Source organism: Aedes albopictus, chromosome 1 (genome assembly GCF_035046485.1).
Source record: "Aedes albopictus strain Foshan chromosome 1, AalbF5, whole genome shotgun sequence".
NCBI classification, from domain to species: domain Eukaryota; kingdom Metazoa; phylum Arthropoda; class Insecta; order Diptera; family Culicidae; genus Aedes; species Aedes albopictus.
In genome coordinates, this window is record NC_085136.1 from 124104762 (window position 1) to 124132225 (window position 27464).

The window sequence follows — 27464 nt, forward strand, 5'->3', positions numbered from 1 at the left end:
ATACGTACTGCACGGAAGGTATGGGAGAGTTTTTAAAATATCGAACAGGTTTGAGCCGAAAGATTTTCGATCTGTATCAAATGTGAAGAAATGGTTATCTATGTGATGTTTTTAGCATTATTGGTTTACGTTTTCCCTATTTTTGAACTAGCTCCAATCAAACATTTCTTGCGAATCAAAGATCCTTCGGTACAAACTGTTCGAAATTAAAAATCATGACTAAACTAGGTTTCTTTTGATGACATCCTTACTTTTCACTGGATTCGTATATTGCATAGAGAGCTCTTCTGTTCAAACTGCTCATTCTTTACTCCGCGAGCGCAACCACAGGCAAAACAGGGCTCCCAGTCGGAATACAACAATCAGCACACACAGGCAGCCGATATCGAACCCGAAATCTTCCACCTTGAAGTTGAACGTCTCCAGGATGATCTGTCCGGAACTGGGGCACGTCACATTCGCTCTGGTACAGGCTATGTCCCCTTCCTGCACGGTACTCCACTGGTTGATCAGTAGGGCTTCGTTAGCGTAGCGGAACCACGAGAAGTAGGACAGGTATTCAAAGTAGGACGGAACCGATGCAGAGTTTAGGAAGAAGCCTCCGAAAATCAGGAACGGAATGATGACCGGCGGGCCCACTGATAGGGCCATCGAGATGGAGGAGCTGGCGCAGGATATTAAGTAACCTGGGAAGAATAGAAGTTCTAGTTATTTAGGTGGAGTCTTAGTTGCAGGATCTATTTGAACCTATTGCCGAAACCCTTGTAAAACCCTTTTAGAACCCGTCGGATAGCTCAAAATGGCTGTAGAAACAAAGTTCAATTCGGAACAATATCTCAACTTTGCAGAACTTCTTTTGGTCCCCAGTAGTTTCGTATAACCATACTATCCTTGTAACAATGTACCCTTACCCCTAACACCAAACAAACATCACTTACCGAACGACGTCGCCACGTTCGCAACCAAAACCACAATCAAAAGTGCCGTCAGGTAATGTATCGCTCCGCTCTTAAGTCCAATCATCGGGTAGGTTATCGAGGTGAACACAAACGGAACGGCCAAGAACAGTGGCACTTCGGCAATGGTCTTCCCCAAGAAATACGTATCTACGCGGAATAGCCTTGAACGCTTCTCCCGTAGAAACACCGGTAGCTCGGCGGAAAACACGTTGATGACGGCAAACACATTCTGGAACGTCATATTCGTGAGAAACAGGAACAGCGCTCCGTTTATGTTCATGACACCGTCCTGATCCAGTCGCTGTCCGAAGTAGATCGACCCTATCAGGGTGGCCACCATCTGCAGGTTTGAAATTCGATCAATCTTCTAATTATACATCCCCAACTCCCGTCGCAACTTACCGCCGTTTGGAGCAGTCGAACCTTCACCAACATCGGATCCTTGAGCACCGTTAGCCACGAACGCCACAACACATAGTAAAACTGGGTCCACCAGGACGACCGGTAACCCGTCCGGCTGGATCCTTCCATAGGTTGCAGGTAGTACTGTTCCTCGACGTTCTTCCCGGAGTTGGCCACCTCCATGACTTCGCGCGCGGTCGGACTGACGGCAAAGGAGTCGCATATTTTCTTGATCGTGTCTCGGCATTCGGCTTCCTTGTTCGGTGCAATGGCCAGCATCTGCACGTAGAAGTCGGCCGGGTTGTAGTTTGGTGGGCAGGGTATTCCAAGTCTGAAATGGGAAACAATGCGTTATTCGATATTATCAGGCCATGGTTTTCAGATTGTGTTTATCTTCTTTAAGCAATAAGAGAAAACCTGCTCAACAGACACCTCAAGCCTGCATTTTCGCTGAAGTGGTAATGAGAGTACTGGTATAGAGTTCACCAAGCCAGCAGTATGTAGTCCGTTACATTGTCGACTTTTGAACTGTGAGACCATCTTTTGGTTGCAACTGACTTGACCACTCCTCGAGTCCACGCGCCACCGCTTTTGTAGTTTTGAGACGATATGGGCGATAGTCGATGAAACGGCGTTCCAGCCAAACACATCTTTACACATGCAGCATGGACGGTAGTCCAGGAGTTTGACGTGTAATATTAGCAAGGACCTCAAGCAGACCCTTCTTACATTTAGTAAGTATGGTGGCCACGCAGGACACCCGAAACTCGTGGCAACTGCGACAGCGGCAGAACCCATGAAGTCAAAAGATCTAAAGTCCACTCAAACGGAGGCCTTCGCATATGCGGGTTAGCCCCAATCGCAGCAGCGTGTGTGGCAGCTGTCAGGTGAGGAGTTATCAGGCAGCGCCCGCAAGGCAAGGACCCAGAAGGTCGGTAGTAAAGACGGCAAGTCGGACCTCAGGCAGTCGTCCCGGAAAGACAGGAAGAGTGGGCCTGAAAACGCCGGCCCGTCCCAGATCGAAGGGGACGGGCAGTTGAGACCACTGATTGGTCTTCAGCAACCACAAGTTAGGGAGAGTCAGTGGGAGGACGCCCCTTGAACTAAAGTAGAACGGAAGAAGAAGAAACCGCATAAGGTGCATGACGTAGGGACAGTATTAGACGTAGTCGTACATATGAAATGATCCTCGAGCTCAAGCGCGACAAGGAACGCTAGGGTGCCGTCTACAAAAGTCTTGCGGAAGAGATCCTTGGCGATGGCGGAGGTGAGGGCTCTTACAGCGGAAGCGACTTTGAAGGTGATAAATCTAAACGAGATCACTAACGCGGAAGAGCTCGTCGAGGCACTTCGGCAACTAGGCGAGGTGCAGGTGTATGCAGAAGTGTCCGGAAAGAGACAAAGGTGGTATTTGTTCAACTACCTGTGGCGGACGCTAACCTGAACCACTGTGACCCAGCCCAACAACTGCTTTGTCAAGCAGTTTCTGAGTGGGGACGGATATCGCCATAAAACCGAAGTAGCCGCCGGCAACAGCAAGTTGGTAAATAGCCCGTCCAGGAGATGGTGTCTACTACCTACGAGGACTTCGTGGTAAACGGGGTCTTTTTCTTTAGCTGTTATGCGCCTCCGCGGAGGTCGATTAAGCAGTTTACGCAGATGCTAGGCTGTATGACGACTGTGCTGACAAGACAGAGGTCCGTGATAATAGCTGGTGACATTAATGCTTGTGCCGTGAAATAGGGATGCCGTTTTACGAACCAGAAGGGGTCAGATACTGCTAGAGGTACTGGCTATGCTATATGTTGATCTGGCTAATGTCGGTACAAAAGTACCTTTAGTCGGAACAGAGCGGAGTCGATTATCGACGTTAGTTTTTGTATTCCTGGCCAAACAAGTTGTTTGAACTGGAGAGTAGACGATGGCTACACTCACAGCAATCACCTGGCTGTTCGCTACAGTATTGACCACAGCAACAGCAAGCAGCGGATAGAGGTAGAGTCGACTAGCCCAAGGCCAAGACAGTTTGCAACATTTGAACATGAACTGAAAGCTTTACTGGGAAATACATCTCAAAACTACAATTACGCAACTTACTCTAAAATTTTATTTTTCTTGTTGCACAGTTCACACGTTCAAGTTTTTTTTTTTGACTATGACGATGACAAAAGGGTTTTACCAAAGGTTTTACCACAGTTTTGTGAATCCGGGGTAGGTTCCTGATAGGAGCCCTCCTGGTGTTCCTTATAGAAATCTTCCAGGAGTTATTTCTGGAAATCTCCAATGAGTTTCTTCTGCAAATTCTCCAGAAGTTCATTTTGGGAGTCCTCCTAGTACTCGTTGTAGAGATCTTCTTCTTCTTCTTTCTGGCCCTACGTCCCCGCTGGAACTTGGCCTGCCTCTCTTCAACTTAGTGTTCTTAGAGAAATTCCACAGTTTTTTTTTTTCCTTTATTTTTGAGACTTTCAGCCCTGAGCTGGTTCGTCTCTTTGCGACGAGAGAGTTTCCTGAAGGGATCCCCAACAATAAAAACAGAGTATTTTTACAGAGTTTTGAAGTATAAAAGTAATGTGTATAGCCAGTGTTCATAATCTACAGTGATGTCATTGTCGTTCTTCCGTTAGTCATGCCGATTGAAGAGGTTGTTTAGTCGTCAGTGCCGTATTGATCGTTGTTTTTCCGTGGTCGTGTAGATGATCGTTTCTTGGGTCTATGTTTGTTGGTAGTAGCCGGTGTCTTTCAGAAATTGGATCAGTGATTTATCTCTGTCTAGGTCGTTGGATAGCGCATCTCGGATGCTGCCGCCAATGCTATATTGGTCTCTGAGGTTCTGGTAAGCCTGGCAATTAATGATAAGGTGCTCTACCGTCATTTGGGTTGAACACACCACACATTGCTGGTAGAAACTGTTCTGGGATCTAAGATCGTGAGAGAATCGTGTGTAACCGCAACGTAGCCTTGACAATATTCGCTGGTCCTTCCAGTTGTTGGTGTCAGACCAGCGATTTGTATTTTCTTTTACTTTTCGTAGAAAAGGGTCGCGTATTTGATTCCATTCGTTCTCCCAAGACAAGGCGATTATCGATTTAACCCATGTTTTTAAATCATCTGCAGGCACTTCAAGATTTGCTGGGGTTTTTGATCTGCCACTTGCTGCCAGCTTGTCGGCAGCGTCGTTTCCGCTAACACCGCAATGGCTGGGAACCCAGACATATATGGTGTTGTTGTTCGAAGCTTTTCTAATAGCTTGCACGAAGGGGTGTCGGTTTTTTGGATTCTCCAGGGCCTTCAGTACACTGGCTGAGTCAGTGACAATGGCCTTCCAAGTAGATTCGGGATTGGTAACAGCCAGAAGGATGGCCGTTGCTTCGGCCGAGAAAATCGAAGTAGGTTTGGGAAGGCTTCCACTTGTATTGATATTCGGGCCATAAACGCCATAACCAACTTCACCAGAAGTCTTGGATCCATCGGTGTAGATAAGTTTGTAACCATTCAGTTTTGTTTTGATGAGCTCGTTGAAGCGTGGGACCACAGTGTTGGGGTTTAGGTTTGCTTTGGTTGGAGTGTTTAGTGCCCATAAGATTCTGGGTGGAGAAAAGTCCCACGCTTCGTCTCCGACCCAGTGGACCGTGGACACCGGGGGGAGGGTTTGGTGGGCGATTTGTTGGAGGAGCTTGTTGGCCTCTTTGAGGAGGAACACTTCCTCGTCATCCCCGCTCGTCTTTTCCAGGGAACTGACGGCTTTTGAGCACACGGCTATAGCGAAAATGTGTCGAAAAGGGAGAGTACCAGCCTCGACGCATGCGGATGCGGCTGGTGTACAGGGAAGAAGGCCAGACAGACTGCGGATACATCGGTTGAAGGTTGGCGCAAGCTTGTTAATTACGATGTCCGAGCTTCTACATAGTAGTTCAGCACCGTAGAGTAGTTTGCTGCAAACGATGGCTTGTGTGATCCGTAATCCTACATCACGATTGTTCTTGGTGTGTTTGCTGGTAATTACTCGTATCAGATTCAGTCGGCTTTCGCATTGTGCTTTAATCCTATCGCAGTGGTGTTGAAAACTCAGGTGCCGATCTAAGTATACTCCAAGAATCCGGATTGTGGCCTCGAAAGGAATTTCCTCTCCGCTGATGGTAGGCGGGTTCTTTTGGGCGCGATGTTTTCCTGAGCACATATGAGAGAATCGACTCTTTGATGGTGATAATTCAAATCCAATGGAGAGTGCCCAGGAATGTACTGCGTCGATAGCGGTTTGCAGTTTCCTGCGGATCAAAGCAGGTTTATGTCCTGTTACGAGGATAACAATGTCGTCCGCAAATACAAAAATAAAGACACCTTTTGGTAAGACTTCAAAAATTCCATTCATCGCTATGAGGAAAAGTGTTACTGCCAACACGGAGCCTTGAGGTACTCCAGTTTCCTCCGGGTAAGTATTCGATTTGGTATTTCCTATGCATACCTGAAAGGTTCTGTTCATCAGGAAATTACGGATGAAGGCAAATGTGTTGCCACCGATACCCCAGCTGGCTATTTTTTTCAGCACTCCCGGAGTCCAAGTGCGATTGTACGCCTTCGAAAGGTCCAACGTGGCCAAGTCCACATGAAGGCCATTTCCAAGGGCGTCATCTAGAACTTGACCTAGAGTTGCGAAATAGGTATTTGTGCCACATCCTTGCCGAAATGCGTGCTGTCGATGGTCGAGGAGTTCGTTGTCTCGTATGAATTGTGACAGTCTTCGATTGACCATGCGTTCCATGACCTTGCTGCAGCAGCTAGTCAGGGAGATGGGGCGATATCCGCTAGGTTCGGTATGGTTTGCGTCCTTTTTGGGGATTGGGATGACCAGGCTATGTCGCCATTGAGTAGGAAAAGTTCTCTCTGTCCAAATTCGATTGTAGTTCTTCAGCAAGACTCTTTTGCCAATGGGCGGCAGATGACGCAGCAGTGGATACCCTATTTCATCGGCTCCAGCTGATTTCCCTCTTCCGCTACTTAGTGCGAACGATAATTCGGCAGGAGAGAAAGGTTTGTTCAAACGATTTCCAGGACGTGTGACTGGGGGCTGGATAGATTCGATGGTAATCGAAAACGCATCGAGTCGGGTGAACTCACGGCTGTAACTACTTCGAGCACTTAGCTTAGCAAAGAAACCGCCAAGAATATCCGCAACTGCTTTCGGGTCCCTCGTGATTCCGCTCCGTGTGCTAATAGCGATACCGTTGGTGCTGCGTTTCCCCTGCAACGCATTTATGCTCTTCCAAAGCTCGGATGTTGTGCTTTGAGTGCTTATTCCGTTCAGGAAGTCGTCCCAAGATTTGCGTTTCGCGGAACGAATTGTATCGCGACAAGCATTCCGTTTGGAACGGTAGTCTGCAGCTACTGCTTCAGCATCTGGGTGGTTTTTTGGAATCCGTTTCATTTTTCTGAGAGCCTTTCTTCTTAGTTTTATAGCGGCCTTGGTTTCGGGTGACCACCATCTTAGTGCCCGGCGTCCAGCGTTTGGACTTGTTTTCGGGACTGTTTCGGATGCTGCAGCATGGATTGTATTCATTAGATCATCAAGTGGCGTGTCATCATCTATCGGACTGATTTCGATGATGTCTTGGAAAGATTGCCAGTCGGCCAGCTCATACTTCTGGTTGTTTTTGGTGCAGAGTGGTCGCAGTAGATTGATATTGGGTGATGATCGCTACCTAGGGGGTCATCAGCAATCGACCACTGAAGGCGGCCGATGAAATTCTCACTTGCGAAAGATATGTCTATAGCAGAACTGATTTGTGGACGCGAAAAGGTGGGGGAACCGTCATTAAGTATTCTAAGATTTGCCTTCTCCGAAGCCCGGAAAATTTCGGAGCCCTTGTCATTGTTCCTTTGTGAACCCCAACTGACGTGGTGCGCGTTAAAGTCTCCAAGGACGAGATAAGGTGGAGGGAGTTGGTCGAGAAGTTTGCACAGGCGCTGTTCGAGATTGAAGCAATCCGGTGTTGGTATATAGATGCTGACGATTGTTACTGGAAGAGGAGATTCGATTCTGGCTGCCACTGCGATTAGATCGGAAGGCGGGGTAACATCAACGTACGTTGTTGACGTATGAATTCCGATTGCTGCAGACAGATAAATATTTGCTCCGCCTTTCAGTATCCATTCGTACTGGCCTTGCAACGTTTTTCTCATAGCTGTGGGGTCTGCTCTGTGAACCTCCTGGATGACTATTACTACCGGTGTAGATTTTTCTATTAGCAGTTCCAAGTCTGCAAGGTTGTTGAAATAGCCGTTCATGTTCCATTGCAGCGCTAACAATGGATGCTTCGTCTTTTGGATTCTTAAATTGTCCTGGTGAAGAGGTGAAGTTCTTATTCGCGTGTTTTGCTCGGCCGCTGTTGGTTTGCGATTGGTCCCAAATTTGGAGGCAGTCCTAGGCGGGAAAGCACTGATGGGCACAGGCGATGTAGGTTTAGCTAGCAATGGGAATGATGAAACATGAGGTGGGCACAATGGTGATGTTGATGCTGAACTGCCAGCCACTGGAAAAGTGTTGCTATCAGTTCCGAATTTCCATCGGTCGTATTTTTGCGCGTCGGATAGAGCATCAAGCGGAATACGGTTTCTAAACTGCAATCGAATTGAGCTACGAATAATGGGCACATTGTTTGGCGAAACCTTCTGTTCAGGAGCTAGCGAAGGCCGGGAATCCTGCGTTTTTGTCTTTTTCTTCTTAACATCTGGATGGGGGAGTATGAAGTTATCACGCGTCCCATTTTCTTCGCACAGCCTCATCTTGACTCCCTCGCTGACCGTTTCTGAGGAGTTTGCCGACGGACGCCGGAGGTTGTCCACCAGTTCCGGTCCACCAAAGTCTTCCGCACTGGAGGTGCCCCGACTGCCCGTGGCCTTATCCTTATGGGGGAATATGAAGTCATCACGCGTCCAATTAACTCCCTCGCTGACCGTTTCTGAGGAGTTTGCCAACGAACGCCGGAGGTTGTCCACCAGTTCCGGTCCACCAAAGTCTTCCGCACAGGAGGGGCCCCGACCGTCCGTGGCCTTATCCTTTGTATTCGCTTTCTTGATTCCCTCGACATCCAGATGGGGGAATATGAAGTCATCACGCGTCCCATTGACTCCCTCGCGGACCGTTACTGAAAAATTTGCCAACGAAAGCTGGAGGCTATCCACCAGTTCCAGTCCACCAAAGTTTTTCGCACTGAAGACCTTATCCTTCTTACTCGAAACATTTGTTGTGTTCTCGTCCTTGCTAGAAGCTAAGACAAGTGGTGGGCAAGTGTTTATGACGGAGACGAGTTCTGACACTACTGCTTTGTCGGTTTCTAGTTCTGGCACTGGCGGTGTTGTACGAGTTGCTATTATGTTTCCAGTTCAAAACCGAATTAGCGACATTTTTTCTTTGACTTCCGCTGCTTTTGCCTTGCGTTAAACACAATGTCGGAAGTGGGGCGCTGTATAGCGCACCAGGTGTACAATACAGCGCCCCACTTCCGACATTGTGTTTAACGCAAGGCAAAAGCAGCGGAAGTCAAAGAAAAAATGTCGCTAATTCGGTTTTGAACTGGAAACACAATACGATGGTACGGGTGAAAAGTTCGTTTTGAGGCGTGTTGTAGGTATTGTCATGTGTTTCGTGCATGTTATTTTCATCGTGGTTAAGGAATTTTTTTGAAGTAGACATTGGTGTTGGTGGGTATTATTGCGGGTGGTTTATGAAGGTAGGACGTGGTCTACGAAACCACTCCTGCTGTTTCGTTATCTTCCATTGTCTCGTCAGACGAAGACGAGATGTCGTGTTCTATGACCTCTGACTCGGTGTAGAGGTCACTTTCGAGTGCATTAAAATCTTCTGTGTCCGAGATGTACATCACTGGTTCATTAGCCTTGGTTCGTTTAGCGCTGGTTTGCTCGACGTTGTTTTTCCCTCGTTTTCGTTTTGTTCCTGTAGTGGACTCGGAAGCCACACTATCCATCGGCGTCGAGGGGATTACCGTTAGGTTTTTTACCACGGTGACTGATGTATCCTTTCCTTTTTTTCCATTGGAGACGACAGGTGCATTTTTGACTGGTCCTTTCTGGTTGCTGTTCCCCGGAGAGCCAGGCGTTGTGGAGGGTAGTGTTTTTGTGGGTTGCTGTCGTTGGGGCTTGGTGTTGGTTTTATCGGTAGGGATGAGTGCAACCTTGGGGGTTGCACGAAGGGCTTGAATTTCCTTATCTTTTCTGTTTAAGGCTTCTTGGAGGGACGAGACTTTAGCGACAAGATCTTCAATTGTTCCATGCCTACGGGTAAGATCCATCCTAGAGTCTTTCTCCAAGGCTTTTTCCAGTGTTTGGATTCTCTCGTCCTTTCTCTGGATCTCCTTTTGTAGGTCAATTATCATTTTTTCGAGTCGGTGGAATTCGGTGCTACTGGTCGGGGCGGTTCCTGTCGACATTTTGTCCTCAAGAGCCTTTATCTGGGCGTCCTTTTCCATCATTTGTCCGGACAGGGCTTCCAATTTCGCTGATAGGTCAGAGATGGTTTTGTCCTTGCTATGGGATGCAATACCTGCGAAGGAGCGCTGGCCAGTACTTGCTTCGAAAGCTCTCCTGGCTTCGGGATATGACAAGCCTCGATCCACTCGTATGTGTTATATTGCGTCTTCGTTTTGGTAAACCGGGCATTTACGACTGCTAACAGAGTGGTCGTTAGAATTGCACCGGGCACAGTATGCAGGATTCTGACATCGCACATCTGGCGTTATATCGTGCTCCTGGTTGCAATTTCCACAAGTTGGTATCTGCTTCTGGCACCTCTGCCTTGTGTGGCCGAATTGGTAACACTGGTAGCAGATCATGGGTGCAGGGTAGTATGGTCGGGTTCGAATACGCTGGTAACCGATGTCGATGTGTTCGGGGATCGTGGTACTACCAATGGTAAGAATCACTGTGGGTGTAACTTCTCTGTTATCACCTACTCTCCTAGTGATTCGGCGGATACCGGTAATGTTCTGGTCCTTTAGACACTCGAGTATCTCATTGTCATCCTTCATCTTCATCAAATCGCGGCAGCTGATAACGCAACGTGTTGAATTGAGCCCGGGGTGGTAGGATACTTTCACTGCGGTACCGTCGATGAGTTGCGTCATCGATAGTAGTTTTTCGAGGTGGTGCCTGCTCCTGACTTTTAGTGCGTATGACCGGCCTTGCGCTTCGGAAATGGCACCTTCAATCCTGCCGTTTACTCTCTTTTCGATGGATTGGCGGAGTGTGAAAGGGTGGTCCGGCATTTTGCCATTCACTGGTTCCATGCGTAGCACAATCAGTTCACCGTAGTTTCCATGCGGGTCCATATAGCTGGGTAATGTTGCCCCAGTGTATGTGCCGTCGATGTAACTAGAAGGTCCTCCTCCGGGGTCACCCGGTAGAGGGGGAAAGCCTACACTCAGCGACATCGCTGGTGGGGCGTGTTGAAGAGTGAAGCAACGATCGAGCGAGATTTGTTTCTTTTCAAGTGCAACTTTATTATTTTATTGGCTATCTAGCCGGTGGTCAACCGTCGGTTTGAACGACGCTCGCTAGCGCAGAAATAATGTTAGCAAAGCAGACGAACTTGCATGCAAGTTTAAAAAAAAAAAAATGACGCGGAGGTTGTTCTACTGCGATGGCGATCTCAAGTTCTTTTCGCTGGGCACAGAAACCAAAAATCTTCCTTAAATTCACCAAATCGCACTTAAATTCAGCAAATAACACTTATCTCGGGTAGTACGACACGGTGTACCTTGAATTACGTTACTTTTTCCGGTCGCGACACCGACGGAATGCGATTAAATTTAACTTAACGGAGCACCGCAAGAAAAAACTTAACACTGTCGACGCCAGGGGTTGCAAAAAAAGGATTCCACAGTTATTAATTGAAGGGCTTTCTTTGCATACCATTGCAGGAAATTGTATATTGTTAGGCAAGTACAATGATACACTATGCCCAGGGAGTTGAGAAAATTTTCCCGACCGGAACGGGAATCGAACCCGCCGTCTCCGGATTGGCGATCCATAGCCTTAACCACTAGGCTAACTGGAGACCCCATAAGAAGGAGGATGCAAAGGGCTCGTACCGATGAGGATAGAATGGAACGAAGTGCGGCCTACAGGGCGGCTAAACTGGCACCGAATAAAGAGATTAAGTCACGTAAGCGGCGTGCTTCGAAAATCTCTGCCAGGCAGCCAACACGTGATGCCTACAGAGTAGTCATGGCCAAAACGAAGGGTGCGTCAGCACCCCCAGAACGCTCCCCAGAGATGCTGCAGAAGATCGTGGAAACGCTGTTCCCGCTCCACGATACAAGACCATGGGCCCCCGTTCCCTATAGCCAAAACGGCCATAGCGAGGTAGCCCCGGTGACGAACGACGAACTCATTGCAATAGTGAAATCGGTTAAGTTGAACAGGGCTCCGGGTCCGGACGGTATCCCGACATTAGCCATCAAGACGGCCATCGAGGCTAGCCCTGAATTTCCGGAGAGGTGGAAAAGGCAAAGATTGGTTCTACTGCCCAAACCCGGAAAGCCACCTGGCGACCCGTCGGCATACAGACCTATCTGTCTGCTGGACACCGCCGGAAAACTGTTGGAACGGATCATTCTGTCGAGGCTGATGGTTTATACCGAGAAACCCGATGACTCTGGTCTCTCGGATAACCAGTTCGGTTTCCGGAAGGGTCGATCGACGGTGGACGCTATTAGGGCTGTAACCAAAACGGCCGAAATAGCGCTCCAAAAAAGCGAACAGGAATCCGCTATTGCGCGGTCGTCACGCTGGACGTTAAGAATGCAGCGTCAGCTGGGCCGCCATTGAGTGCGCAATACACTACCTAGGAGTCCCGGTTAGCCTATGCCGGATACTGGAGAGCTACTTCCAGAATAGGGTGTTATCTATGACACCGAGAAAGGCGAGAGGAGCTACAACATCGCCGCAGTGGTCCATCCTGGGCTCGGTACTATGGAACGCGGCGTATGATGGCGTATTGAGGCTCAAACTTCCATCGGGCGTAAAGCTGGTCGGCTTCGCCGATGATAAGGACTGTTCATTAAAGAAAGTGGACATCTGTTTACCAATAGTTTAGAATTTAAACTAAATAAAAATTGTGATTTTTTGCTCAGAGTGTAAAAACCATTGTTCGCTTCGGCAACACATTCAAAGAAAACGGGAAAAAGTGAGATATTTTGAGCGATAGGTTGGATTAGCTTAGCAACTAGCAGATAAATTCTGCACAAATGGTGTTCCAAAAAGTTGTCGTTTCGAGAATAGGCATACTTGTACACTTCCGGGACCGCAATTTTTCTACGCTGAGCAGGGAACAGATGTGCTGGATGATGTAGAGTACATACGAACCGAAAATTTGGGAAAAAGTTTTTGGTGTGGCAAGCCAATCGTTCATGCGGCTTAAACAGTTCTTCGTATTTCACAACAGGAACAATCAACGGTGAAAATAATATAAAGGAATGCATCAAAAATCGACTTCTACCCAGATACTGGACAATAATTAAGCGGCATCTCAAGAAAGATTGAAGAGACGCAAGCTCTGTTGATTGCTTCAAGAAAATTTGGTCTGCGGCACAACGAAAGGTTACAGAGAAAGTTGTGCAGAATCTCATGGGAGGTATCAAGAGGAAAGTCCGAGAGTTCTTCAGAAATGCGAAGTAAATGTTCAAACTCACGTGAATTTGGCCACCTGTATGTTGATTGTCTTATGTAAAAAATAAACTTATGAATTTGTTCGAAAATAAATACTTTCTATTGAAAAACAGGTGTCCACTTTCTTTAATGAACAGTCCTTATTACGCTCGTGGTATACGGCGAGTCGATAGAGGAAGTGGAATTGGCGATAATGACATGGCAAGCATGGCGATAATGACATTGTCAAAGATAATGTCAAATAGCTCGGCATTAGTCTCGACTCGAGTAAACGTAAGCTACTCGCGGCAGTAGCGGTCTCCATACTAGTGGTTAATCGAAACGTGAAGCGACTTGAGAGTACCCACAGGTTGATGTGCCTTAGGGTGGTGAGCGCATACCGCACGGTCTCAAAGGACGTGGTATGTGTGCTAGCGGGCATGATGCCCATAGTTTTAGTGGTGGCAAAGGATGAAGTATGCTTCGAGCGGCGCGGCATAAGAGGTGCGAGGCGAATCGCCAGAACCTCGTCTATGCTGAAGTGGCAGAGGGAATGGGATTCCTCCAGCAAGGGTAGATGGACACACTGGCTCATACCGAGCGTGTCCAAGTGGACGAGCAGGCCCCATGGCGAGGTTAATTTTCACTTGACTCAATTTATGTCAGGCCATGGGTGCTTTAGGTGGTATCTGCACAGATTCGGACACGCAGGGTCCCCCGCATGTCCGGAGTGTGCAGACTGCGACGAGAACGCGGAGCATGTGCTCTTTCAATGTCCACGTTTCGAGGAGCAAAGGTCGAGTATGCAGGAGGTATGCGGTAGAGATATCACGCCTGACAACATTGTTGAAAGGATGTGTACGGGGGCGGACAAGTGGGACTCCGTTACTTCCACGGTTTCTCGAATCATACTTGAACTACAGAGAAAATGGCGAGCCGAACAACAGCTAGTTGAATTGGCCCCCCTTCCCCATCCAGGAGCTTGAGTTCAACGGGTAGTCTAAGTACTAGCTAGGACCCGAGCCTCCAGGGGAGAGTGAACAACTTAAGGCGGTAGCTGGTGGAACGCTTACTATTAGAGTGTACTCATGTACGCCCCCCCTTCTCGAAGTCATCCCTAACGGGCGTACCGCGAAGGTAAGGAAGAGAGAGAATACGTTTTTAGTGGGTCGATCCCCACATCATCCGAGGAACCACATCTTGGGTATCTGTTGCAGATTTTCTCATTTTATATAAAAAAAAAACAAAACAAAACAAAAGATCATAAAACTACAATATTTATGTCCGTTTGGCTTGTAGACTGAATATACTTGTCAAAGCTAAGCTACTTACTGTGAGAAAAATTCCGAGGCCTGATAGGGAGATCCAAGGAACGCTACGCGCCCCTCCGCCACTAGCAAAATCTTGTCGAACAAACAGTACAACTCAGAAGAAGGTTGATGTATGGTCAGTATGATTGTCTTTCCTTTGAGGGCCATCCCCTTGAGCACCTGTAGAACACTGTGGGCCATGAACGAATCCAACCCGGACGTGGGTTCATCACAAAGCAACAGGTGCGGGTCGGTCAGGGTTTCCGATGCAAAGGCCAATCGCTTTCGTTCCCCTCCGGATAGACCTTTCATACGCCCGGGAGCCCCAATGATCGTATCTGCGCATTTGGCCAATGACAGCTCCTGAAGCACCTCGTTGACTCGGTTCATTTTGACACTCTTGGGGACGTCTTTGCCCATTCGAAGCATTGCGTGGAATACAAGGTGTTCCCGTGTCGTTAACGCAGGGATGAACAGATCGTCCTGCTGCACGTAGGCGCAACGGGCACGCAGCTGCTCTGCGTTGACCGGGATCCCGTTTAAAGCTCGTACTGAAGTAGGCGCCACCTTTACCCCAGGTGGTGATCGGAAGGACAAAGCGTTGAGCAAGGTCGTTTTACCGGCACCGGAACTACCCATCACAGCCAGCAACTCCCCACTTTTCGCCATGCCGGTCACATTCTTCAGCAGGTGTTTCCGTGGATTGAAGTCTTTCTTTTGGCGGGTAAAGCACGAACACAATCTACTGCAGAGGGGTTCTTTTTTGGTATCACCGGGCGTCTCACCGAACACATCAATCTCCTTCCACGTGTATGTGAGCCGTTCATGCTGTGGAATTTGTCCCTTGACGGCACCATAGCTTTTAGGTTTCCACACCTGAATCAGTGTGGATTTGTCGTTGCTGCCGAGCGAATGATTGATACCATCATCTAAATCCTGATAGCTGCTGGTGCTGTAACGCTGAAAACAACAGGAAAACAAAATTAATTAAGAACTGTGAAAGTACGTTCAAATAGGAAAAATCAAAGATGCATAGCAGTAAATGAAGCAAATAAGAAAAAAATAGTGGACATGGAAAAAGATACTTCGTTGAATTTACATAGGAAGTTGCAGGAAAATCGTAGTTCCTAGACTCGCAGCTTAGACGCCACATGCATTGATAAGTTTCTCTCTGTTATTCGTTTGTTTTGTTAGGCCGGAAAAAAGAGAAACAGAAGAAAAAAATGTAAGAAGCGGGTCCAAATTGCAGATTGATCACTGTTATGCAACTTTTAGACATATATGAAACTTCTTGAAACATATCATAAATGGCTTTACAAATGTCACAGAACTGGTGGGTTTTCATCATGAGCTGAATAACAAATTTTGGTGGGTCACATAGAACGGAAGTGTTAAACACACGGTTTCCAATCGGTACAGGAACTTTTCGTAATAGAAATTTCCTTGACTTCGTTGCGCATAGAGTATTTTCGTGCAACACTATATACAAGGGATAGACAAAATGATCGGGACAGGCAAAATTTTCCCTTCTCAAAAAAAATTTCAAATATTTGTAACTTTCCGAAAAGTGCATCAAATATTCTCAAATTTTCACTGTTAGTTGATCAACTAGTTGTGTATCAGTGGACAAAATTTGGAAAAGATCGGGCTATTCTGCACAAAGTTACAGTCAGGTTTTTTTTTACGCGGAGGATACGTACCGCGTAAAAATAAAACTCAGTTCAAAATTCGAAAAACCGCGTAAAAAAAGTTTCACCATTTCTCGACGAATCATGCAAAAATAAGACGATGAAAAAAAAATTTGTATGGAGTTTTGATTTACGCGGCCGCGTAAATGAAAACCGCGTAAAAAAAGACCTGACTGTATTATTATGAGATTGCACTTTTTGTGTGCTTAAGATTAGCCCAAAAATCTATTTAAAATAAATATTTTCCTTAATATTTCGGCTGCAGTGTTCCTATTGTTGCGGTAGTGTTCCTAATGTTGCGGTATCCCATATGATTTCAATGGGATACCGCAACATTAGGAACCGAAATTAAATTTTCACTCCATAATAGGAACAGTGTGCCTATTGTTGTTTTTTTTTTGCTTTAATTAGCGACACTTTAAACCAAAAGGTGCATTCGTGTCGTATTATTTATTCTGACTAACCTATTGTTGTGGTATGCGATTTTTGATCGAAAACAGAGAGAAACGATAGTTTTCATATTTTTCCGGGCAAATTTGGATAGAAAACTACCTACTAACGTTTTGAAACCCTTCATTAGATAAAAAGATCATATTTTTTTAAATTAATTTACCTTATTACCACAACGATCGGCACACTTACCCTCGTATAAGAGAAAAAAAAACTCACAGACAAAATATTTAATTTTCAAACACAATAAAAATAGCTGTATTGATAATAAAAGATATTTCTCGAAAGAGTTATTTTTACTGGAATATTTGATCAAGAATCACCACTACGGGCCTTCACAATATTTTTTTTTGTTTGAAATTTCGCTTAATTATTGCTTACTGCATTCGTTTTTATGGTATGACAGGCTTTAGCATCTAAAGGATCGAATGAGCTGAAAAAATAAGTTTGTTTAGATTAAATGCGTTCAGGAAAGCTAAGAAACTGTGTGGTAATTCTTAGGTTCCGTAGAAAATCTTAAAAAATAAGAAACTTGATCTCCGAAAAAATGTTGTGGAAATGCCTTTATCCTAAATTTTGATCAAGGCATTCCTCAGACAACTTGTTGAGAAAGCGAATGTGATAAAAATTTGGATAGTTTTTGGTATTTAGTGATTAATAATGTTGAAAACATTAAAAAACACCTTTGTGCAAATGCAAATTTGAAAAAAATATGTTATTTATTAGAGAACTCGACTATTCTTTAAAATATCAAGACAATTGAAAGGAAATATAAAAATATGGAGTACAATATGCTATACTCTGAAAGAAGTTGGTAAAAATCATTCAGTTCATTTAATTTAATAAATTAAATGTATTTATAATTTCTGAAACAGTCTATAAATGATCATTGGCAGGGGATGCTCTCAGTGAATAACTGTGGAAATGATCATAGAACATTAAGCTGAGAAAGAGGCTTTGTCACAAATAGGATGTTACGCCAGACAAAAATTAGAGAAGCGGGCTGCATAAGTTTGGTCAAGATTATGGCGAGTTTGTCTACAAAGTCTGCAAGAATATAGAGACGAACCAGCCAAGGGCTGAAAGTCTCTTAAATAAAGATAAATCAATCAATCAATCTGCAAGAATTATACACAAAATTCATTAGTACCTTCTTCCAGACTGGGTCTGAAATTCTGTAATTAAGCCCGACACTTTTGTAGATCCGTTCTAGTGTTCCTATCAGAACTTTGGGAAAATTTAATTACATGCATCATTTTTGAAAATGTCTCAAACTTTATAAAATTATTGGTTTTAGTGCTCCTTGTAGTAGGCTCAGGTAGAATTGACACAAATGTATGATTTCCTAGGAATTATAATTAGAAAATTACCTATACCTTACTGCAGAGGTTTCTGAAAAAATATGACAAATTACACGAACAGAAATGTTGTCTGAATGTTATAACTTTGTCTATAGTTCTCCCAAGCTTCAAAGATATTCTTGGAATAATTGACACAAATGGTTGTTTCACACTGATTTGATGTTTGAACCAAGCATATGTTTCGTTTGAATCAACTGCATTGAACACCAACCATCAAATTCTTAACCCAAGCATTTATGTCATTACTTGAACCAAACTCGGAGGCATAGCCAAGAGTTGTTTGTTCAATCGGAATCACAAGTACTGCTGTGCCACATCTGTTCCGTAATCGATTCCTAGAGCCTGGAAATTTCTTGGAGCCATCAACAAGTTCAGCTTTGTCGTAAGTTGATGTAATCACAGCAAATGCAAGTACGAAATACGTAATTGATGGAGATAAAACTTATTGAAAACAAAGCTCTTTTTTATAATGCAGTACAGGCAGTGCGATAAGGAGCCTCACGGCAAGTTTGGCGATATAAAAAAACGGTAGGAAGTAACTAGTCCATTTTTGAAATTAGCAAATGAGAGCAATTTACCTGAACTTCCCGGTGCCGTAAAACAGTGCCAGCTGTCAGCTAATAAATCTTGATTTCACCTTCAAACATCCCTATTTCCAATAAGTACACATTGCACTGAAATATTATCAATAATCTAATTTTTAGAAATAAAAATAACAAATATAAATAAATTTCTGTAAATCAGATCAAACATGTCTAAAGGTCCTATCTGCAGAAGAGATGCTCTCTTTGGTTTCCCTCTCTTTCGTTAATATCTCAGCTGTTTATTTGTATTATGATTGTCTCCTTGCATTGAACGATGGTCAAAATTTGTACTGCAAAAATAGTTGAAAAGTGTACCATTACATTGCAATAATTGAAAAAGAAAGTGAACAAAGAGAGCTTCTCAAATGCAGATAGGACCTATTGAAATGTTTGGCCTGATATGCTTAAACCAACCATCCACTATATTTGATTCTACCCTCATGTCGAGGGTCAAGATAAGCATAAACATGCTTGAATCTATCATTAGAATAATTGAGCTGTCAAATCATCAAGCATAAATATTGTTAATTTAAGGACAGACTATTAAGAAACAAATAAACAATACCAGTGCACCTGATCTTTTTATTTTAAGCGGATTACGAGTGAGCAAGAACAGAATAATGAAATGGACTATTGTGTGAAGCTTGCTTCTTGAGATTGGTGCATTTGAAGTTCTGATGCACTGTTAAAGCAGGATTTCAAGACGTTTGTCCTTAAGCATATTGATTCAACCATATTTATTGCTCCAATCAGATCATAAACTCTGCTTATCTAAAGCTTCCATTATTTTTCGACCTATTGTAATATGCGCAATACAATCTCCAAAAGGGATTATATAAAAGTCAGTGCATAGATATGTTTGTTTGGGACCGAAATATCATTGACTTGACTTTATTTTTTTCTCCGTGTTTAAAGATTTTTATAAACATTCTTCGAGAGATTCTTCCAAATATTTCCTATAGGATTTATCCAGCAATTTCTCTCCGAATTCTTTCCGAGTTTTTTTTTTCGAGGATTCTTCTAGATATTCAATCCATGATTGCTCCATGGATTCTTCCTGCGAGGTTGCTCTAGGAATTCCTCCTGGAATGTTCTTCCGGAATACCTTCAGGGAATTTTGCTAAGCACTTTTCCAGGAACTCCGATACTCCTACAGGAACCCTTACAAAAAATCCGTTAGGAAATCCTTCAGGGATTGATCTTGAGATTCTTCTTGTTATATTGTTTCGGAAGTCCTTAACATTCTATTTTGAGTTTCCTTCAAAAAATCCTCCAGGGGTTCCTCCAAAGTTTTCTACAGATTTCTCCCGGGATACCTCCCCCCAGTATTCTTACTGGAATTCTTTCCGGTATTGAAAAGGAATCGACATTACTGGAAATGTTTCAAATTTCATACAAATATTGTGCTACAATGCACTTTGCTGAATCTACGCAGAATGAAGCATCCTTCTCCACTGGACTCTGCCATGGGCCAAACGCATCCAGTCCTCCTGGACTTTGAGGGTTCTTAGGTTTTCTTCATCCGCAAACAACCATCTTGTGCGTGGAGTGCCACGGAAGCGCCGAACTCTGCCTGGTTCTCTACTTAATATTATCTTCGCTTGTTGCTGTTTCGGCATTCTTGTCACGTGACCAGCCCACCTCAGCCGTGTTTTACCATCCTGATAATATAATTTTCTTGGTTCATACGAGGTCGCCAGATACCATTTTCTCCTCTATCTCCGAAAATTGTTCACAGCGTCTAATTCTCGTGGTCGTATAGAGCCACCGAAAGCGTCAGTGTCTTATGCAACGCGAATTTTGTGTCTGCAAACTACGTTAACCGTAGAAAGCCCTATTTGCAGCTACAAGATGCATTTTCACCTCACATCATTATCGCACTTTACTAGAGTTCGGCTTGCTTGCTGTGTAATTCGTGCTGTATCCCTTTTAACAAATCTTCAGATTTTTTATCCAGCTGAAGCTTTCCGTAGTGTAGCACGTGTACCTATCTATAATAAACATGCATAGTGTAAGTATCGGATAACGAGCATGCCGCAACATCGCCAATCCTAATACACTAGGTACAGTGTGAATTATTGAAGGAAAATTATGTGCACTTTATTAACATCGGTGTATCAAGTGACATGCGACTGCTTTTGGTTTTGTCATGCATATATTTATGACGCATTTTTGCGGTTTGAATACCAAGCTAAAGTTGTCTTAAATCTTCGGCGCAACTGCCTATCTACTGTAATTGGATTGGATGATGATATTTGCTTGGCGAATTCATAGGTGGTGTGATTATCAAATACTAGGCTCACATCTAAAATTGCCAAGATTTGTGAATAAATCTGCATCTTTTCTAAAATCACTTTCCTTATGCGTAAGGAAAATAAGTGTCAAAAAAGGATGTTACAACAACTAGTTTAGCTATAGGCTGTTCGCTCACTTATAGATGTACCGCTCCCAACGAAGCGGTACATTATTCTCACTTTTCACAGAACGGTTGGTACGAGATGTCCCCGTTTACTGATTCCAAAAAAAAAAACAATAAAAACGCTGCACAGTAGGCCTGGCCGCTTTAATGCTTGTAATGCATCTCTGATGTACTGCAAATATTAATAATGACAAGAAAAATGATAGGAGTAGTCGAACCTATCATTTTCCAGGATTCTTTCAATGAATGGCTGTGTATGTGTAGACTAGACTAGACTAGACTAGGCTGTTCGCTCGCTTATAGATAGATAATGTGTCCAAAATAAGGAACAAATCAATCAAAATCCTAGAAACTTATTTGCTACAAAAAATAAGTTTCATATGTCTACAATTAATATCACTCTCTATACCTGGAGCTTGAACTTGAATGGCGTCTATCTATACCCGATCAATGAGGTGAAACGAGTGTGAAAATCAGTACCGTATCATAACGTCACGAAGAAGTTGTCCGGTAATATGATCCGCCATCCAGGGGCGGGCTGACATTGTCCGGAGGAGGAGACTATATCGATTCCTTATTTTACTTTAGTTCCGCTGCAATGTCGGCAAAAGAGCAAATGCAAGGAGAAAGATACGGTATCAAATAAAGCTGAAATTTACCGCCTTCTGACAGTGATTCAATTTTTTTACAGTTAGAAATTATGAGATCAAGAAAGTTTCCAGCGTTTGGCCAAGTGATGTAATTCATTGGTATGAATGACTTTCTGTATCAATTATTGAGTTTTTTTAGTTATTTCTCATTATCAATCTAAACCGTCGTTCACTTGGAAACGATCTTTGACGTGTGCTAAGCAAAATGCATTTTTTCGTTCGTAGACCTGTGTTTTAGGACAGACAAACAGACGATATTTTACAATGTGTTTTTATCAAAGTTGGCATATATTACCCAACAAACATTTTTGCTGTATAAGAGTGGAACAAACCATTCTTAAGTAAATTTCAGCTTAAGAAACTGTTGTTCAACTACTTCTGCTTCTCTGGTAGAAGACTGTGTCAAATGCACAGTTAGAAAAAATCATCGACTTCGGTAATGTTTTACCGAAATCTCAACCGTTAAGTTTATTTCACAGGGAAAAATCGGTAAAGGTAGTAACTTTTACCGAAGTTCGTTAGAGTTTGACAGATAAACGATAACATTTTACCGAAATTTGTTATTTTTTTACAGAATTTCGTTAAAAATCCATTACCGAACGCTCAGCGGTTGAGATTTCGGTAAAAATTACCGAACGCGATTAGCTGTGTGGTCGATTTTTAAACTATGTTTTATCCCTCTCAGCATATAAAACAACCTTGTAAAATTTGAGCACGAATGGTTGCTTCCTCACCTTTTGCATTGCGATTAAAGTGTTTTTACTTGAACTACCTCTACCAAGAGCAATATTTGACGGAGACAACAATGATGCGGCGACTATATATTTATACACTAAATTTCCAAATTGTTCCATCTGTTTGTCTATGCCCATAATCTATTAGGAAGTTGTGAGGTTTCGTTCGATGATACTTCAAATAATCAAAGACATGCTACGTAGAAAAACTTAAGGCGAATCAAGTATGAACCCAACAAGAAGAAACAAAAAGTTCTTGATACTTACTCTGGAGGTAATGTTGCTCTTGCTTTCATTATCGGCGTAGTGGTCGTCCGTATTAATTGTCATGATGATGCTGGCCTCTTCTTATCTGTGGCAGCGTGCTTTCCTCTTGAGGGAATCTTTTCTTTTCCTTGTTACTCAACCGAAGAGTATGTTGTTATGATGGCTTCCCGAAATCTGTGAATGGCAATGATAATAAATTCTATATTATAAGGACCGACGAAACTTATTGTATGGGTCAGTTCGATTCGTTTGACAGAGAGACTACAATTATAAAAACATCGATTGTACAAGTAAACATTGTATTTCTGCCTGGCATTTACCACAATATGTTAGAAAACGTGGTGTGATGGCTATGCCTCAATTGAAATTTTATTTAAATTTTATATGCTCAGTAAACATCAATTATTAAATTTTGAAGAAGATTTGTACATACAAAATGGGGTTTTTATGGAAGGGGCGACGACTAGAGCAGTGGCGAAGACTAATGCTTTTACCCTACAGACTAAAAAAAGAAGATTTTATCGGAAATATTTAAAGGTTTTTGTTCAGATTCGCAGGATATTATAAGAAACTTAGAAAATACTAAAAAGTTCGAATAGTAATTAAAAAAAAAAATGCTGAATTTAAAGAAATCATTGTAGAGGACTGTGATGTGATGAACAATTCTATGACCCTGCCAGGACTTTCCACAATCCTAAACAAAGATTTCTATATCAATGCGATATGGATTTTATGTTTTACAAATTACTCGAAATCAATCTTGAAAAATAGCTAATCATAATCATAACTTATCAATAGCAACCTGGAGGGCAGAAGGTCTACCCAGCGTAATCTTGCAAAGAAAGCAAATCAAGCTGAGAAAAATTGAAACTTTGTAATTGAATTTGCTATATCGAGAACAAGAGCATTCGCTCGGTTGCATTGGACCGGGGATGATGCAGATGACCTTTATCATGACAGCAGCTTTTCCACTCCAATTGCTGCAAGTCGTACATAGGCGAGCTAGAAGCTTGATTATAGTTGCACGTCATTGACAGATGTTTATTTCAAAGTTGAAGAAATCGTCATTGATAGAATCACCATCATTGAAAAGTCGAAAGCAGTTTTCTCGCTTAAAAATGAAACAAATGACACTTATATGAAAAAAAAAAATAAAACTTTAAAAATTCAAAGTCTCACCCCTGAATCAGTTGGATCAGGATTTGACCAAATATATGCAGAAAACACAAGTTTTCGACTGTTGTCGCTAGGTGGCGCTGTAAGCGTTTAATTAAAAAATCTTCTGGTATTCTTGTGGTGCCAAACAACTTTGCCGAAGACCGCATAGTGATCCGACACCTGTAAATTATGTTGAAAGCAGTACGCGGTGGACGCGACACAACAGCGGACCGAGAGAGGAATCAGCGGACAAGAATGAATCTAAACAACTGTGCGGTTGCACTGTACACGAACGAATGATATATTCTTTATTTACATACAACTTAAACAATATAAACAATAACACTGACATCGCATAAACGATCATGGTCAATCTCGTTACATAAAAGTTGCCTCGATTACGAGGGGTGTCCGAATGGAAACCCAACACTCCCCCTCAAGTCGACAACCCGAGAATCTACATTGTTTTATCACAGAACTATCTTCAAGCAGTTTATCATATTCTCTCATCGACAACTTGTCCTTGCAAGTTTTGTTTATCTTCAAAACATTACTGTCATTTTCCAACACAACAATTAACAAAATAATTTTCAGTCATTACAATTTCTTGGTTCAGTCTGAAAAGAATTCACGCTTCCAAAACATATTTCCTACAGTGCAACAAACAACAAAATTCAACTATCGGTCATGATGCCTACACACGCAGCTTGTTCTCTCTTGTACCTCCTATTGAAACTGGCGTCTTTCACAAAACACTTCCTAACATTTGTCAAATCTTCAAAAAAAATTTTAACTCATCGTCGTTTTGTAAATCGAGCTCCCCCATCGCGGTGCTTACACTCACACAAAGCATTTAATCCATACAGTCTACCAGTGTACGGTGCGACAGCGATCACAGCCTCATTTTCTACAATTTCTGCTCTACTCCCGACGAATCTAACCTGCAGACCTGATCTCGTAGCTCGATTCACCGAGAACAGATTGCAACTAAGTCCGGGCAAATACAACACATTTTTCGCAATGCACTTCTTCTTCTTATTACCCAGGACTGCGTACAGAACTACGTCGCCACAGTACTCCGCCTTCAACTTAGCACCGTTGGCCACGACCACTTCCACGGGTTTCTCCAGACGCCTCATCTCACTGAAGTATCTGGAGTCTTTTATCATGTGATCCGTCGCTCCAGAATCCAGGAACCACTGCATCTTCTCAAGTTCTGCTTCTTTCGATGCCACAAAGCAGACGTCTGCTCCATCCGACAAACAATCTTCTTCAATCACTACGTCTGTTTTTCGATTCAAATCTTTCACTTTGCCACTGCCACTCGGTTTGGGAACCACTGACACCCGGCAGTCGGCCTGTTTATGTCCAACTCTTCCGCATCGAAAACACGTTATCTTGCCCCAAACATGCCTACTCGCCATCGCAACACCCACATTGTCATCGTCGCGGGTCAACATATTCTGCTTCATGTCGACGTCGAGTAATCGCTTCTTCACAAAAGCCATAGTTACACCGGCGGGAATCGTCTCAATGAGCCATTTTACGAGACGTTTCGGATCAGCTGATCGCTCATTTCATGAATGAAAATTTGACAGGAGGTTGCGCCCAAGCCTGTGAGTGTTAATATCAATATCAACACTGTTGTCATTTCGTAAAATAGACTATTGCCGTAACCACCGAGTCAAATGACGAAGGTAATGTCAACAGTAAATGACAAACTGCATCGGAATCTTCTACAGTTGCTCCACTTTCTTTCAATTCACGAATTAAACGATCGAACTGTAGTAAGTGCTCCGGCAAACTAACACCACCTCCCTCCACATATTTCAATGTGAGGAGCTGCTTTCTCACGAACAATTGCCCGGCAACACCTCGACGCTCAAACACCGTCTTCAGCGTATCCCAAATCCGCTTCGGGGTCGCACAATCTTTCACCAGTTCGAGTTGACTATCCGCTATGGCCGAAATGATTATTGCCTTGCACTTTTTCTCCGCGGATCTTCGTTCTACCATTTTGATTTTCTTCCCTGATTTCACATCCGCGTTATCGGTAGCCATCGCTCGCAGCTCGTCGATCTCAGCAATCTCCCGTTGGACGCAATCCAGCAGATCGAACGTGTCGAGGATGGTCTCCATCCGGAACTTCCAGTTGTGGAAGCCGGTACCATCAAACGCGGCGATTTTCACCCTCTCGTCCATACCTGGACCCATAGCCTGTTTAAAGCACTACGCGGTGGACGCGACACAACAGCGGACCGAGAGAGGAATCAGCGGACAAGAATGAATCTAAACAACTGTGCGGTTGCACTGTACACGAACGAATGATATATTCTTTATTTACATACAACTTAAACAATATAAACAATAACACTGACATCGCATAAACGATCATGGTCAATCTCGTTACATAAAAGTTGCCTCGATTACGAGGGGTGTCCGAATGGAAACCCAACAAATTATACCCTGGATAAAGTGAGGCAAAACATAGAGATTTCATTATTCATGGTATTCCTTTACATGCACTGGAAAAGCAACCATAAAACAGATATTTTTGCATGCCCTTATCTCAGTCTTGAGCGCGACCTTGGCAGCGGCGAACGCCACCCGTCGCTAATTTTGCTCCTCGTCAGTACTCATTGCACAATTATGGGTCACACACAATTATTAGTCACTTTCAACTTTATGAGCATGAGCATGAGCATGATTGACCGCCCGCGGTTGCTCCTCTGTTATTGCAAGGACAACTGCATTTACACAAAGAAACAATAGGTGATTAGCTTTCTCTTCATTGTGTAAATACTGGAATCCCAATACTTTTCAATAAGCAATACCAGCGCCGGCCGCGTCCGAATGCAGGTCAATTGAGGATAGGGAAGGAAGTGATGACGTGATTCTCGCTTAGGCCAATAACCGAGGAATTCTCTGCGTTACTACGAGAAATCACTAGGAGTTTGGACAGGGGAAATGGAGATGTGTTAAGGAATTCGTCGTGGTAAACGAATGTAATGTTTTGATTCGCGATTAATAATGTGCTCGCGAAGAAATACCCTTCTAAAACTTGGACGACGAACGCGATCTATTGTGCCTCAAAACTCACCCTACATAAGTTATTCATGCGCAACTAAGGAGAACACAATGTTAAACACCGACGCACCCGTAGTTTGCGTTTCCGCGCGAGACAATGCTGAACGTGATCGATTCACAAGTATTTACAAAATTGCACGTGATAAATAAATCAGAAAGACCTTACCGCATGGTTCGCCGTCTATCTTTTACCATTTATTCATTTGGACTGAAATATTACAAATGTCGACACCGAAGATGACGAACCATTCAAACTTTTGGTGTACATGCAAAAAATGGAAGAAACATTTATTATCAACTAAATGTGCATTTGGAACTAGCGCCGACACATGACGTGACGAACTTTTCAATATTTGTTAAATACACAAAAACCAGAGCAAAATTTTATACATCCTTTAGCATTAATTATTATGATAAAATGGAACGAGCTCACCTATAAACATCCATCGGAGTCTCCGGTGCTTATGTGCTGCAGCATCTTTCACTAACTGGCCTCGAAATCACACCGAACCGCTACAACAACACACGGGTACGACGGTGTGCACATTCAAATTTTCCTATTAGTCACTTTCAACTTTAATAGATAAATACTGATTATTTGCTAGCTTTTGTTAGCCATTATCATTTTTCGTTCATAAGTTGATTTGTTTTGTGTCAGTATGCGTATCGCACACAGGCTTATATTATGCCTCTCAAGAAAAATCAGAATATGGCGATTATCTGCCTCTGTCTTC

The 27464-nt window shown here is 43.5% G+C and overlaps 1 protein-coding gene across 5 annotated transcripts in view; it reads right to left on the minus strand.

The window, feature by feature from the left end:
* Positions 1–100: 100 nt before the first annotated feature.
* Positions 101–27464, minus strand: part of LOC109397595 (protein white) — a 45846-nt gene continuing 18482 nt past the window's right edge. For all 5 annotated transcript variants that reach the window (XM_062845314.1, XM_062845313.1, XM_029868161.2 and 2 more), the window contains 5 exons: positions 22486–22659; positions 14355–15292; positions 1362–1692; positions 939–1299; positions 101–686 (listed from right to left, as the gene is read on the minus strand). In XM_062845314.1, the coding sequence (XP_062701298.1) occupies positions 301–686; positions 939–1299; positions 1362–1692; positions 14355–15292; positions 22486–22548 (2079 nt within the window). In that variant the 5' untranslated portion in view covers positions 22549–22659 and the 3' untranslated portion in view covers positions 101–300. The remainder of the gene's footprint in view (positions 687–938; positions 1300–1361; positions 1693–14354; positions 15293–22485; positions 22660–27464) is intronic.